The 15,298-nt window shown below is 36.9% G+C and overlaps 1 protein-coding gene across 1 annotated transcript in view; it reads right to left on the bottom strand.

Moving 5' to 3' along the window:
* The window catches only part of hs6st1b (heparan sulfate 6-O-sulfotransferase 1b), a 76,021-nt gene extending 62,455 nt beyond the window's left edge, over window positions 1–13,566 (bottom strand). The window contains exon 1 of the mRNA XM_067435442.1: window positions 12,694–13,566. Coding sequence (XP_067291543.1) covers window positions 12,694–13,214 — 521 coding nt within the window. The 5' untranslated portion in view covers window positions 13,215–13,566. The remainder of the gene's footprint in view (window positions 1–12,693) is intronic.
* Between the last annotated feature and the right edge of the window lie 1,732 nt (window positions 13,567–15,298).

Genomic DNA, 15,298 nt, shown 5'->3' with positions numbered 1-15,298 from the left:
ATTTAATAAAAGGAATGTGAATTTCATTTGGAACATCATTTGGTTCTGGTTTATTTTGTTGTTGTTTTTTAAAAAAGGAACCAATTTCTATAAAGGCCAATTCCCACTGCACACAGAGGCTGACGAATGCAGACAACCACTAGATTACAGTACACCACTTCTCAGACATTTGATTCTACAACTCGACAAACGTCGATTCAACATGTTTAATTGGTGAAAACAAGCACTAAACAATGGATATATATATATATATATATATATATAAAAAAACAATCTATCAAGTGTCTGTTGCCATTGGTTGTTGTCTGTAAGTTTAGTGTGAATTGGCATTAAGACGCTTCCATGTTCCCAACCATTGTGGTCCAAAAACATGCTACATGATCAGGGATGTTCTCTTCTGTATGAAATTACCCCATGTCAAGTGTCAACAGGTACCAACTGTCTGTCTGTATGTCTGGCTGTCTGTCTGTCTCCATCTCATGAGAGAGAGATACACGCTCTGGCCCCGGCCCCAGCACACATCGCTAAAGAGATTAGCATAACTCCATGGACTTCTTTGGAGACAACGGCCTCTAATCCCCCGCTGATCTGATTGGATTAACACACTAAGGCTGTCCCAGCTCATAGGGACATGGCTGAGCGCTATCCTATCATGCAATGTGCAGACACAGCTAACGTCCTAACGTTCAGGTGCATCCCATGATCAACCGGCCTCCAATCCTAGGTGTATAAGACTTTCTTCTTTTAGCCAAACACAGTCGGAGTTAGAATCCGACCGATATGGGTTTTATGGACCGATACCGATAAGAGTCAAAAAGTCAGATATCGATATATATCAACCAATATTATTTGTGAGTATATAATAGTACCAGCCAAAAGTTTGGACACACTTTCCCATTGATGTGTCCAAACTTTTGACTGGTATATGTAATACAGTACATAATATACATACAATGTACATAAAAACTACAGAACAAAAATACAAGTGTTGAAAAAAAGTTTTTCATAGGTCTAAACTACATTTTCAGGTAAGCTACAGAAATAGTAATCAAATGAAATATCACCATGGTCTTCACTGTATAAATATAGAATAACCATCAATGAAGTTATTCAGTCAAGAGCATTGAGCAATTTTTTTCTGTCTTGTTATTTTGTCTATTACGATAAAACGCACTATTGAGGTTTTCCGGCTTTCCATGTTTTCAGTGTTATACAGTAGGGGGTGTTATTACTCATCTCCTTAACGAATACAGAATCTCCTGATCAAAACACAAGAAAAGAAAAAGCAGAAACAAGTGATCTCATAGAAGCAGATGCATATGTAAAATAATTATCAACATTAAACAGTATAAAAATCAAAACGGATATGTTCATGAATGAAATTTAAACCCAGGATGAGCTAAAGGACTGTGAAGCTTTTCACAGAAACTTTCTGTGAAATACACAATTTTCTAAGCTTTATGATCAAAATGTTTCTTTTTTCATGAACCTTTCCCACATACAACAGTGTTTCCCACACATAGACTAATTTGTGGCGGACCACCATAGAATCAACACCGGCTGCCACATATAGCTTCGTCATTCATTAATTTTTGCACGCACGCATATTTGTTCAGCTGCATTTTCTTAGCCCTCCCTCCTTCCCCTCTTAATCACTCACTCACACACACTCGCTGCGTTTCATTCGTCTGTAAGTCTTAAACAAGTTTTGTTGCATTTTGGCGCATTTAGTGTGGCATAACAGTTAAAACCAGAGCAGTTGAATAACAGAGTTGCGACACGCGTTCATCACGCGGTAGCGCGCGTGGTCACGGCACTCTCAATAGTTCTAAACAAATATAGTTAGTTCTTCACTACAACAACAGCGATAATAAAAGAAAAACGTGGGCAAAACGGTCTCTCTTTGTAAACTTTGTTCAATGCATTCGAGTGCTACCACATGTCCGAATATAACAGCCGTTTTCGCCATCGTCACCCGGGTATATTCGCCAGAAGACGCGAGTCAGTGAGAAGATCTGTCTCTGTGCAGTCGTCCCAAAGCGCGCACTCGTCTCACAGCTCGCAAATGCTGAGTTATTTCAGCCCGTTCAAATCCTGTGCTTGAACGGATAAACTCAATCAAGAATATGTCAAAATGTCCATCTTGATGAGTATCCAAGACATAGTCTGTAGCCTACTCTGTATGCCTTAAGTGAACTTTATACAAAAAAGACGATGACTATCCTTGTATTAGGTCTTAAAAAGGCAGTAGCCTTTACTGCTGTCTGTTTAATGTCAAACAAAAGACATAGACATCACTCACTGCTCTTAAATGAATAGCTTTTGTACGTTAAATAAGGATTCATTTTTAATTTAAACAGTTAAATATGCAGTTATTTTACATTTGATTACCATTTCTCTACCTAAAATCTAATGTTAGACCTCCCTGAAAAGCATTGTTTATTTTATTCTTATATTTGCTTAATAGTATTTATTTGTGCTGCTGCTTGTATTTAAGTTTTTGTTCTTATTTTCATTTGACAGTAGTCCTTTTTCCCCTGAACATAGATAATACCTATAATTGTACTGAACATAACTGTACTGAAACCGTGAACCTAAAACCATGAGCAATCTGTACGGTTACACCCCTAGCGTACCACAAAATTGTGAAAAATTTTAAAGGGTGCCATGACTGAAAAAAGGTTGGGAAACACTGGAATAGACAACAGCTTCACTATACAGGTATTTGCAATAATTTTTGGTACACAGTACAGCATAATGTGCATTGATTATTACATCAACTGCATTTAAAATGGGAGAGTTATGGAGATGCAACATTGTAATGTTATGCTCTTGTATTTAGCCCTGAGACATTCCTTACCATCATAGTCAAATGTGACCGTACACCATTTTTTAATTTTAGTTTAGTAATACTTATTGAATATTTTGAGGAGATCTTTTGGTACTAAATACTATCTGTGCAATAATTATGGTCCATTAATGACCACTTAAAAAAAAATTCTAATATTTATATTATTTATATTACAATTAGTATAGTAATTAAGGTTAAAATAGAGAAATCCAATGCAAAGAGGCCAATTAGAATCATTTTGTGGCCGTAAAAAATAGGCTCATATCGGCAGACCAAAAAAATCCTGGCTCTTCCAAGCTATAATGTGAGTGAATGATACCATTTTTTTTTGAAGACCAAAATGATAACGACGGTGCTTAAGTCTAGTTCTGGCAGAAGAGTGACCTCTGACCCAACACATGGCAGAACGGAGGAGATTGAATTTTTCAACCCTATTTGTTTGAACCGCAAGAGGCGTCTACTCTGACCGAAGCTTATGCTGCACCTACGTCCCAAGTTATACGCTGGAACTCAACTCTCTTGTGAATGCATGAAGGGACGTTACTGGAAGCTAGTGATTGCAGTTTAAGTAAAAAATATTGATATTTTATTACAAAAAAAAAAAAACATTTATTAACCCCCTGGAGCCATATGGATTCCTTTTATGATGGATAGATGTGTTTTTTGGTACCATTCACTACCAGTGAAGCTTGGAAGAGCCATTATATATTTTTTTTACATATTTCCGATTGTGTCTGGCTGAAAAAAGAATGTCATATACACCTAGGATGGCTTGAGGGCATGTAAATTATGGGATAATTTAAATTTTTGGGTGAATTATTTTAATACTGAGCTATCCACAAGCCTCAACGGCTTTGAACTTTGCAAGCACCACAGCCAATTCAATGTGCTATAGCCAAGAAATGTGCAATTGATGGACCACTATTGATTGTTTTTCATGAGATCAGTTAACAAATACATCGTAAAAACAGCAAAGGTGGCATTTGCAATGCGTTTATGAAGAGTTCTTCTTGCAAAACCTGACATAATCCATCGCAGCACTGTTATTTTAGTGCAAAACGAAACGGATTTGAGACCCAGATAAAAAAAAAAAAGTTTTTATTCTGCCTGTCTGAACAACTCTATATATTTCACATTACTGGAAGAATTATGTCCACCTCAAATGTCACATAAAAATCTAACTGTGTAGTTGTTGGAATGAATAAGCTCCAATGTGGACTTCAAAATTTGACAAGACCATGAGGCCCAGAAGTGGGTCTGATTGTGTGATATCTGTGTAAAATCAGAATAATATCAGCTCTGCACTGGTACGGTACGGTAAATCAACGAAAGAACGAGCAAGGTTGAACAGAAAAGTCCTCCAATTACCTCCAAAGTGTGTCTGAGTGGCTCTCACTGAACCGTGAGCCATCACAGCCTGACAACATCTGATTCAATTTAGCGACGAACCTCATGCTTCTCATCGCCGCTACAGACCACTGCTCAGCCAGAGCTCATCCAGTTTCATGCCTGCTACAGGAAATCCATCCCTTAAAACGGTCCAGACTCCTGCATTAAACTCGCATGCCAGGTAACCGCAATTTATATACTTTTCCCCATCATTTTACAACACAAAGATGGTCATAATTGTGCAGTTTTACATTAAAGGAGACATTTCAGTCATGCTTGCAGAGAAGAACACGAAGAGGAAAGAAAGAGGAGTATATACAGCGAGGAAGGTAATGAGCACAACAAAAAAAATAAGAGCAGGGGGAAAGTCTGAGAGAATTTGGCCCTCATTTGTCTCTGCGGACAGGTAGTTAGTGGCTTACCGCTGACCTGTTCCCTCACAGGCTGCTGTCCTGTCTCTCTGGCTCACAGTAAATCACATCCTGCAGCCAGCACCACTATTATTACCAGTCCGAGCAGAGCACCTTCTTCAAGATTACACCAGTGGGGCAAAGAGGATTCACACATTGGGAGTCTAGATACCACAATTACCTTTTTTTGCAAGTAATACATGAACTGCGATTAAAAAAAAGAAAATAAGTAAAAAAATTAAAAATAATTATCAGGTACCATGAATCAGTGCCCCATTGTTTTAGAAGGCTTGAAAATGTGTTAAATAATTACATGTGACTGAAGACTGGAGTAACGGCTGCTGAATATTCAAATGTGTTATTACCAAAAAAATAAAAATAAATAATAATTACTCCAATAAATAAATAACCCCCTAAAAAGTATATAAATAAATAAATACCTCAATCCTACACTAAACCTAAACACGGCAAAAAAACATCAATGTATTACAAACATTATGATTATGTACGATTTAAGAGGCAGAATTTATAATTTTGACATTTTAAAGTTTGACATTTCTAAGCTAAACTAAAGTTATGAAATCATTTTAAATGAGTTAAAAATCCCATTATAAATCACTCAGAACATAATAAAACTATTAATAAATATCAAATGAGGTAAATAAACAAATTTGATGGAATTGAACAGATTTAATTATCCGGCTTGATTAAATACAATAAAATCAACCTATCAACGTATCAATTAGTTAAATATCATATGAACCTAAAACTATAAACACATCTAAAGTTGTTTACATGTAAAATACTTCGCTATTTAAAATGTAAAATAGATGATATTTATATATTGATAATCAATATTAAAAATATATAAAAATCAGCTCCATCACAGTGAAGGAAGGGGTGGGACAAAAACTACACTGACCAATCATCTCACTTTTACACCGTCTGACTAACAATAATAGAAAGTTAATACTGCTTTTTACTGCATTTTTATATTCAGTAATATTCTTCAAAATGAGATGCTGGTAACATTACTGCCATGGATATTCTGTATCATAGCAACCAAATATCTAAGCTGGAAAAGCACTGCCCTTGCAAAACACTTTCAAGCGCCACCAGCTGGCCATTTTCAGAAGAGCACCAGGCATTTTTTAGCTGGCTAAAACAAGCTTTTGTGGATAATTTTATATTTATTGCTAGTTATATGCCCAATTAGTCTCTTTAACATTTCTGCAAACTAAAGAATTCAAGAAGATTCCACAGCGTTCCTGGACACGTCATTTGCATGGGCGGGGATTACACTAATCACGAACGAGCATACATGCACGTTCTATTTATGCATTTTTGGAATTCATTAAAGCTGCCCTATGTAACTTTTCCGTCTGCTACAGGGCGACTATTCAAAATAAAGGCGTAGTCTGATGACGCCAAGTTTGAGCGAAGAATCTTGGGACATGTGGTCAGCTCACAGCCAGTGGAAAAGAATCGGGATAGGACTCGGGCAGAAATCATGTTCATGGTTGCGATTATTAATGTAGTATGACGAAGAGCAGACTGAGGGTTGAGGAGCTGAGCAAGGCCACTAAGGGATTGTTGCGCAATACACGGCTCGCGAGCAGCGGGACTTTTATTATGACGGGACACAGTCGCAACGCCATTTCCGTTTTTCCGGTCATGAGTATGAGGTAGCGCAGCTCTGTTTATCATATTAGATACATTTAAGTGTGTTTAAAATGATGTTATGACGTTCGCTCAGCGTCTGCGGTGACACTTGTTCACACTGCTAATAGTAAAGCATTTCTGCAGAATAAAACCAGAAACCGAGGGTAACGCAGATATGACGTAATCGACAGGTGACTCCCTCAGACGTCCCAGCTCCTTTGGTTAAAATAGCTCAATTTTTTTCTTCAAAATTGACAAATAGTTGGAAACATTTGGGATATTGTAAGACAAAATATAACACTGGGCTAGTGGTTTTTTGGATATTTTACTACAAAAATTCTACATAGTGTACCTTTAATAAACATGTTTAACTACTGAATCTGTGGTATATTTTCCTGAAGGAATCCCGTAGGTCAATTTTACAGGCAAATTACTTAACAAATTATTCACTGAAAGCTATTAATCAGTGAAAGTCTACCAGAAATAGCAATTTGACTCTAGCGGACTAAATATTTATCCCGAGACTGCAAAGTGAGTCATAATCAACCCGTGCTGCACATTAGTTTCATAACAGCTGTAGTGGAAAAATCAGGCTGAAGATCTGCTGTACTGATTATCAGCATTTATGTCCAGAACAAATCCTCTTATAATCATTCAAGCTACAAAGAGACCTTACCTAGACATAATATCCCTGAACAGCTCCCAGTGGAGCCCGAGACCCAAATTTAGCACAAAAGCAGCTCTGTCTAAATCTATGTCACCATCCCGCCTGATCTAGATCTATGACAGCCAGCGCTTCATCACATCTCCACTTTGAACTGCACATCAGCCCGGAAAGGAGAGAGGTGTGGGGTTACTTAAGTAGCAACATATAGATTAATAAATGACATTACTGCACAATAATCTAATTATCGGATAATGGTAAGGTTTATGGATGCCATCCCGGCATTTTAACTGCAGTTTCCTGCATAACCGTTAAGATAAGCAACTCTCATGATATGCAGATGATGTAAACAGTCTGTTGCCAAGGGCTACAGACAGATTGGACTTAAAGCTGTCAATAGTTGTTTGCTTGGGTGAAAACTAACATGGTGTGTGGGTGATGGGTTAAGCACAGGGCACAATACAGATTCTTCTTCAAAAAGCTAAGTATATGTCCACAGTTTGTGCTATTGACATGATTACTACACCAAAAATTTGACTTGATTACTAATCAGCTTTGATTAGACTTACAATTTCCCTCGGAACAATAATAAAACCAAAGCACAAACGTGGGGCACACACCAGATTGTTATAGAGACCAGCAGCCATTTTGACTTAGACTAGTAAAAAACACCTAGCAAACTCAAAGATTTGGCCACTCATACCGCTTATATTTCCCTCAGCAAATGAAAGATGTATTCTTTACAGACGCTGTGAAATTTGCTGAGTTTGCTTAAATATTTTAAAGGTTGTCTGGAGCTGTTCAGCTGATACTTGTACGTGCATATCCTGTATTACTAACACAAGATACACAAAGTATGCATAGACAGTCGCAAAAGCAATTCAAAGGAGTCAGTGTGAAGCTAAACCTCTTGGCCTGTCATTAAGACAATGCCTCTCCATGCAACTGCATGCAACATTAATTCAGCAGTGCATAGACCCTATCCTAACTATCAGTTACAACATTTTCCTCAAGTGCAACTAACCTTATTCTATTTCTGGTTGAGAGTCAAATTGCTCTCCTTCTCTCATCGGCGCGCGCACACACATACATGTGTGTGATTGAGACGTAACCCAGGGGGAAAACAAATAATAACGACAGTTTACTGTAGAATTTATGATAATCTTAACGAGTAACTTCCCCCACCCTAAAAGCCATTAGAGAAGGAGGTTCAACTACTAGTATAATCAATAGTCAGTCAGCAACTCGAGATACTAGAGCAGCGACAGGACACCGATACTCATGTAGAGATTTTCTAAAGTTTACAGTTAACAGTGTTTTTATTTTTAAAAAGTTAATTAATGATTAACTTCAATGGAGCATTAGATGAAGGTAAATATAATCTAAATGATTTTTTTAAGTGCCTGATGATAACCTATATAGTACATACCAATAACGTCATTAGGATGTAAACATAAACATTTCTTAAAGGTTTAGATCACCCAAAAATTTCTGATATTAATTACTCGCCCTCATATTGTTCCAAACATGTAAGACATTCGTTCATATTTGGAACCCTACAAAGACAGCAACAAAACGACCACTTTTGAGGGCAAGAAAGGTAGTGAAGTCATCGTTAAAATATTGCATGCGAGTCCTTAAATGTTACAAAAACCTTAAATGTTACGAAGCAACGAGAATACTTTTTGTTAGTGCTGGGCGGTATACCGGTTCATACCGAAAGCCGGTATTTATTTTTGTTATGATATGAATTTTGATGATACCACAATACCGTTATATGTCGCTTTAACAACGTTCGGAACGTGGCGAAGCGCAACACTGAAAATGTTGATTTTGTATATTGAAAATATCCTAAGACCTTTAAAATGTGCTACACAAACTAGTACTAGATGAGCTGATGGAATTGAAGTGACTGTTATAATTATCCCCCTGAATTAAACCGTTTTTCTTTCTATAAAAAACAAAACTAGAGTGGAGGCGTAATATAAACTTGACCCTCACACTTAGACATGTGCCGATTTTCGATAATGCGATTTATCACGATAATGAATATGCACGATATTGTTATCGTGGGCACTTTAAAATATCGTAAATATTAATTTATTAACAATTTATAATTTTTTTATAATGCACTCAAGAATACTTTGCCCATAAACCGTATAAATGCTCAACACCGCTGTATTCTGCGTCAAAGGGACACGCGCTCAGATATAAACAAGCCCAACGTGCGTTTGCACATGACTGACCGCTCAATGACAGCAGAGGGCGCTGATGAACTGCAGAATGCAGCCGGTTACCCCGGAAACCAGCAAACAAACAAAAAAACGCGTGTAGTTTTTAAAACAGCTATTCGTTTTTGTAATCTCAATGTTGTTCATCACAGCACCAAATACTTAATACTTAAAGACTTAATAGGCTATTTATTTTCAAATTTAAACATTTATGTTTTAATCTGGACTACAACATACCCTAATAATTAGAATTGTTCTAATTATATTTGTTATTGTTCAGTATAACTTTGAGACATACGACTTCATTAGTTAACATGTTAATTCATTATTACCAAACTGACAATGAAAAATACTTATAAAGAATTAATCATTCTATGTTCATTTCTTAGTTACTTTTTAATAACATTAAAATCAAAATCAAAATAACTTTTTTAATGGACCTTAGATAAAACTAACAATGATCAGTATTTCTTAACTAACATTAACAAAAACATTATACTTTCTGTACCAAATGTAGCTATTGCTCAATCTTAGTTAATGCATTAAATAATGAGACCTTATTGTAATTTGTAAGCCTACCTGTTGTTCTTTATAGCCTAATTCTTTTGCACTTTAATCTGTTTGAAAATTTTAGTTTTACAGCTCTGAAAAAAATCAAGAGACCACATAACATTGATTTCTCAATGAGGGGTCTCTTAATTTTTTTTTCCAGAGCTGTATATATTTTTGGTGCACTATTGTATTTAAACATTCAGTTATTTTTGTTCTTACAAAAATAGTTCTTAAAGCTGTTATGCTATGGCAACACTTTTTTTTGCAACTTATTTCAATATCGTGATAATATCGTATATCGTGATAAAACTTCATCAATTAATCGCAACATGAAAAAATGATATCGGCACATGCCTACTCACACTCCATCATGACCAGATCATGAAAATATGACGAGACAGCTTTTCACCTCGACGAGAAATCTCGTCACAGTTTAGTCTCCAGAGATCTCGTGCCCCTAGTGGTAAACACTTGTTCATGCATAGGAAAAAAAAAATCACGTCATATATCATAAAACAGATCTAATTTACAAAACACCCTGATATACATTTTGTCACACCGCCCAGCATTACTTAAAAACAATAAAAATATCGACTTTATTCAGCAATGTCATCTCTTCCCAGTCAAATATCTTATGCTATTAAAACAGTGCGACACTTACGGGTTCTACGGCAGAATGCCAGTTCACTATTGGCTGAGAACCACATGCATGTGTTGTGGTGCTTACGTGAATCACATAGGAGAGTGACACGAAAGAGAAGAGATTGTGGAATAAAGGAAAAAAAAGTACTCTCGTCACTTCATAACCAAGGTTGAACCACTGTCGCCACGATAGGTGTTCCAAAGGTGAACAAAGGTCTAAAGGTTTTGGAACAACATGAGGTATTTTTCTGAGTAATTGACAGAATTTTCTTTTTTGGGTGAACCAACCTTTAATATACATCTGTCCTTTTTGACAAAACTCTTCTAGCTTTTTTTTTTACCTTAACCTTTCTACAGGGTCACAATATCTCTATGAATCGTGTACTATAAAAGCACTTTGTAGTCACTGAACACATGGCGATTCCATCTTGAAAACAAGTCAACAGCAGGGGAGTGTGAACGGCGCCCTACTTGTTTAAGTGTAACTGTGGCTGATGGTGTGGGGCTGTTGAGATCTGCCAGTAACAACAACTGATGGCTCTCTTGGTAGCGCAAGTTTCTTAGGCTTGTGCATCAAGGCATGTGTGATGCACTCAGCCAGCGAGATAACTATTAGGCTAGTTGGGCAAGCTTTTAAACCCACTCTTTCAGTTATTGGACATAACCATCCATGAAATTCCCAATTTTCATCAGCCTAGCCTACAGCTGACAGAATGTGGCCGTTCAATGGTTTGTGAAACCTGTGGATCTAGAAGTTCTTTAGTGAAAAGTACAGGTTTTTTCAAACAGCATGTCAATTAGAGATATAAGACGTTAACTGGCCATTTGCTAAAGTACACTGGAATGCTCACTTATTCATTCCAGCAGAGAAAAAACAAACAAAGATCCTTAGAAAACCACCTGGGAAAGTGAAAGGCAAGGCAAGTTCTGGGATGACTTTTCCTTGCACTTAGTAACTCTGAAACATGAGTCACAGTATCCATTATCACATTTAGCGTCAGTGATTTTTGAACGCACAAAGAAGTCATGAAAGACGTCTAAGTTGTCCAGAATAGCAAGATATCCGCATGATATTTCAGCTCTCCCTGCAGGTCTGCTAAAACACACCTCATTGTGCGTTTCAGTTAACTGGTTACACAGCTGAAGAACTTCCTTGTGTATACTCTGTAACTGTTTTCTCGTCATTGTGACAATAAACAGAACCGAGCCACTTCATTTTGTGGTCAGCTTAGAGAAGTTACAGTGACACAAAGGTTAGAAATATGATATAGTTTAGTGTTTAAAACTCCAAGCTATAAACTGTAAGCCTGTATGTTCAAGCCCTGCATGGGATGGAACTACAATTTGTGGAACTTCCACAACTTACTACAGTCAACTGTGGTAACCTGTGATACGACTTTCATCAAAAAAGATATTAAATGATGCAAAAGGCTCTGAAAGTCAGCAACTATATTTTGATAGAAATTAAGGACAAGTTCAAACCTACGGAGTGATAAACTATTACTTCTGTTCCACTGAGTAATATATTTTACTTCAGGTCAAATTCAGGGGTCTGAATAAAAGTGTCAAATATATTATGTACTATTCTATTAATAATCTTGTCATAATGATATCACCTCTTCGGGATGTGAACACTAAGGACAAGCGTCAAATGAGTTGTCAGTATGGTCTTAAATAGTCAGTCATATTACCATCATGATGGCTAATTTAAAAAGCTGTCAGCAATTTTCATCAATCTTTTCAACACAATATAGCAATAATTATAATATTATATAGGTCCTATGGACTACTACAGATGAAAATTAGGCATCAAAGTCATATCTGATAAAATAGCTTTTTATATATATACTTTAAAAAAATGGAAAAAACGTAGCCTACGTTTTTCACGTGGAATGTAAATAAAATCAAATAAATTGAAGCGATATTGCTGAAACGAAACGCACATTACTTCAGTAACAACGTATGGATTCCAATATAGTTTTCCTTCGTGAAACTGATACTGTAAACTTGACTGGATTGGGTAATTAACCAGCGCCTTGGAGAAACTAATAAAGAAAGTATGTTGTTTATGAACGACTGGAGATTTACTGAGGCCGAAAAATCGTTTAAAACCTTAATGTTACTAACTTATCCATACAACAATTAACGATAAACCCAATGAGGAACGACTTCCTCAAATTTGACTTAGACTTTGACTTGACTTGACGCTCTTAAACTCCACGCGAAAACGAAATGTTTTGAAAACCGTGAGATTTTCAGCACTTGCGGGGTCAAACAAACAAACAAACTCACCTAATTTTTTTCGACTTGCTTTCTTTTTTGTTGAGAACTCCCGGGACGCAGTTGGTGAGCTCGGTCCAGTCAGCATGTAAGCCGCAACTCCAGCCGGTGGAGAACCGAGAAAACAGCCAGGTCTCCTTTCGGTTCGGACGGTAGCAAGTACACTTCTTCTGCCCCGGTCTACAATCACACGGAAGCTCCAGTCGAACATTTTGGACCAGGTGTCTGCCAAATGTGGTCCCGCCGGTCTTTTGGATGTGGAGAAACACAATCACGTCTTCCCCCTTGATTTCGAAATCAATGTTGCGCACGAGATCTTTAATAGGGAAGTAGTACTTTTTCACATAGTGCGGATCCGGAGTGGGGAAAATGGTCATGTCCTCTTCGCCAAGAAGGTACCCGTGCGGGGAGCCGAAGTTTATCACCCCTGGCGCCACGTACTGGTACAAAATCAGCATGAAGAAGACCGATCCGACGACGATCAACAGAAATTTACTGGTCCTTTCAACCATGTTCCTTTCCGTGTCGTTCATTTGTTATCATTTCTCAGACAACAACAGTCCGCGGGGCTTCTGTGGCGGCGTGCACCCTTCGCGTCTCTTCGTAGACAGATCATCATAGGTCCACTTAAGAGTTCAGGATCTCGAGACAATGTGTGCTTGGATACATTATATCCACGTTCCGACTGGTCCTACCTGTCGAAAATCCAGATCAAATCCGTTCACGGGACCCTGATTGCAGATGAAGGCACAACACTGACAACAGTCCTCAGACCTCGAGTTGTTGAGTCCTCTGTGAAACCAGCAGTCAGAAAATGCCTCCCTTGTCTCGTATAATTATTCTACACAGCGACACCCACTTTCCCCCACACGCACACACACACGCACACACATCAAGCTCGCACTAACTATCAGGAAAGGGGCTTTAATGCTTCGTTTGTAGTTCCCGTTTGCATTTTTTTTTTTTTTTGGTTTGAGAAACTATAGTCTATTTAAATTTTCATACCTTTTTGATGCCAATGATCCCCGAAACGTTTTATTTGAAAAATTCCACAGACCCCCTAAGCAGCCTTGGTAAAAAAAATAATAAATAAATAAATAAATAACTTTATAAGCTTTCCCCCCTTGACAAGTCTATTTGAATAATAATGGTTTATGGTGCACAAGGGAACTGAAAATAAGTACCGGTAATTCGCTTCATGCCAGTGCATTGATCACAAATACATTTTATACGAGAACCAAAACATCAATCCTGTAGTAATTGAGGAGATTTAGTTAGTGCCACGAGCCCATACAAAACTGATAGGGGGCGACAGAGAGAATTACGAGGGCTGACAATGGCATATTGCGAAATTCCCCCATACATATGAAATTATGAATACTGCCAAATAGGTTAAGTTGGGAGCAAGATGAATTTTAATGAATGGCTTCCCTATTTTTCATTTGCTAATGTTATCAGAATATCAACATTTGTGAGATTTAGTCAGTCGAAACAGCTTTGAGGTTAATTGAACCAAATTAACCGTGTCTCTGGAAAATTGTGATCTCTGACATTGTATTATGTTGAATATTTTTTATTTATTTATCTATTTGTAAATGTAGACATTTTTTTTTTTTTAGATTTGTGGTTATAGTTTTTATTTTTAATAAAAAAATATCTATTTTGATAAAAGTAGAACATGCCAAAGTGGCATGTTGTTACTAGTGTCATTATTTGTAATGTCATTTTTTTTTTAAACTGTAATTAATGTGGTTATAATTTAGTATTTCTAAGAATATCTATAATAAACCAACAAATAAACCAAATCTATAATAAACCAATAAACTTTGTCCATATTTGACTGGAACACGCGTTGAAACCCAACATTTTTCCTTTTATAATATTTGACATTTTGTGTCTAATTTAGCAAATGTTTCTATTTATTTCCTATAATAACACAACGGCTGATGCATCATCATCATCATTCTGCACACGCTAAATCAACATGGTTCTTGGGGGGGGGGGGCGTTTTCTCTTAGATGTAGTAAATATGATGCATTAATAGGTAACACATAACACGTATTCACTATTACCTACAACTTTTGCCTTAATTAACTTCTACTGTTAACTCCTAATTCCTGTTTATTAACTCCTAGGTATTTGGTACGATTAAGGGATGTAGAATATGTTCATGCAGAAAAAGGCTAAGCAACTCGTTAATAGTGAGAATTGAACACTAAAGTGTTTCCATTAATATATATAATACTTTGATATTTCTACAGATCAACAAATGGTTTCTTTCTGAAAAATAACTCTAATCTGTTCTTATATCTTATAGTTCTGTCTTTTAAGCTTTATTTTCAAAGCACATCTAAAAGCAGAGACAAAGACTGACGGACATGGTTGATTTGTGACACAGGAAGGCTTTTGACATGCCTAGGATTTCGGATTTAAGTCTAAGTGCAAGTAAAGCAATATATTTAGGTTTTAAATGTTCCATTTCAGAACACACTTAGAAGTAAGCCTATATTATGTTAAATGTGGCTGTCGTGACTGTGAACAGACCCACATAGACCCTGTACAGTTTTTGAATGATGTTCCATTAAAATCTGCTTTGCCTTCGATTTTCCCCATAGTC

Source organism: Pseudorasbora parva, chromosome 24, assembly GCF_024679245.1.
Source record: "Pseudorasbora parva isolate DD20220531a chromosome 24, ASM2467924v1, whole genome shotgun sequence".
NCBI classification, from domain to species: domain Eukaryota; kingdom Metazoa; phylum Chordata; class Actinopteri; order Cypriniformes; family Gobionidae; genus Pseudorasbora; species Pseudorasbora parva.
Note: the sequence above shows the minus strand (reverse complement) of the source record. Positions and strands in the feature narration are given on the sequence as shown.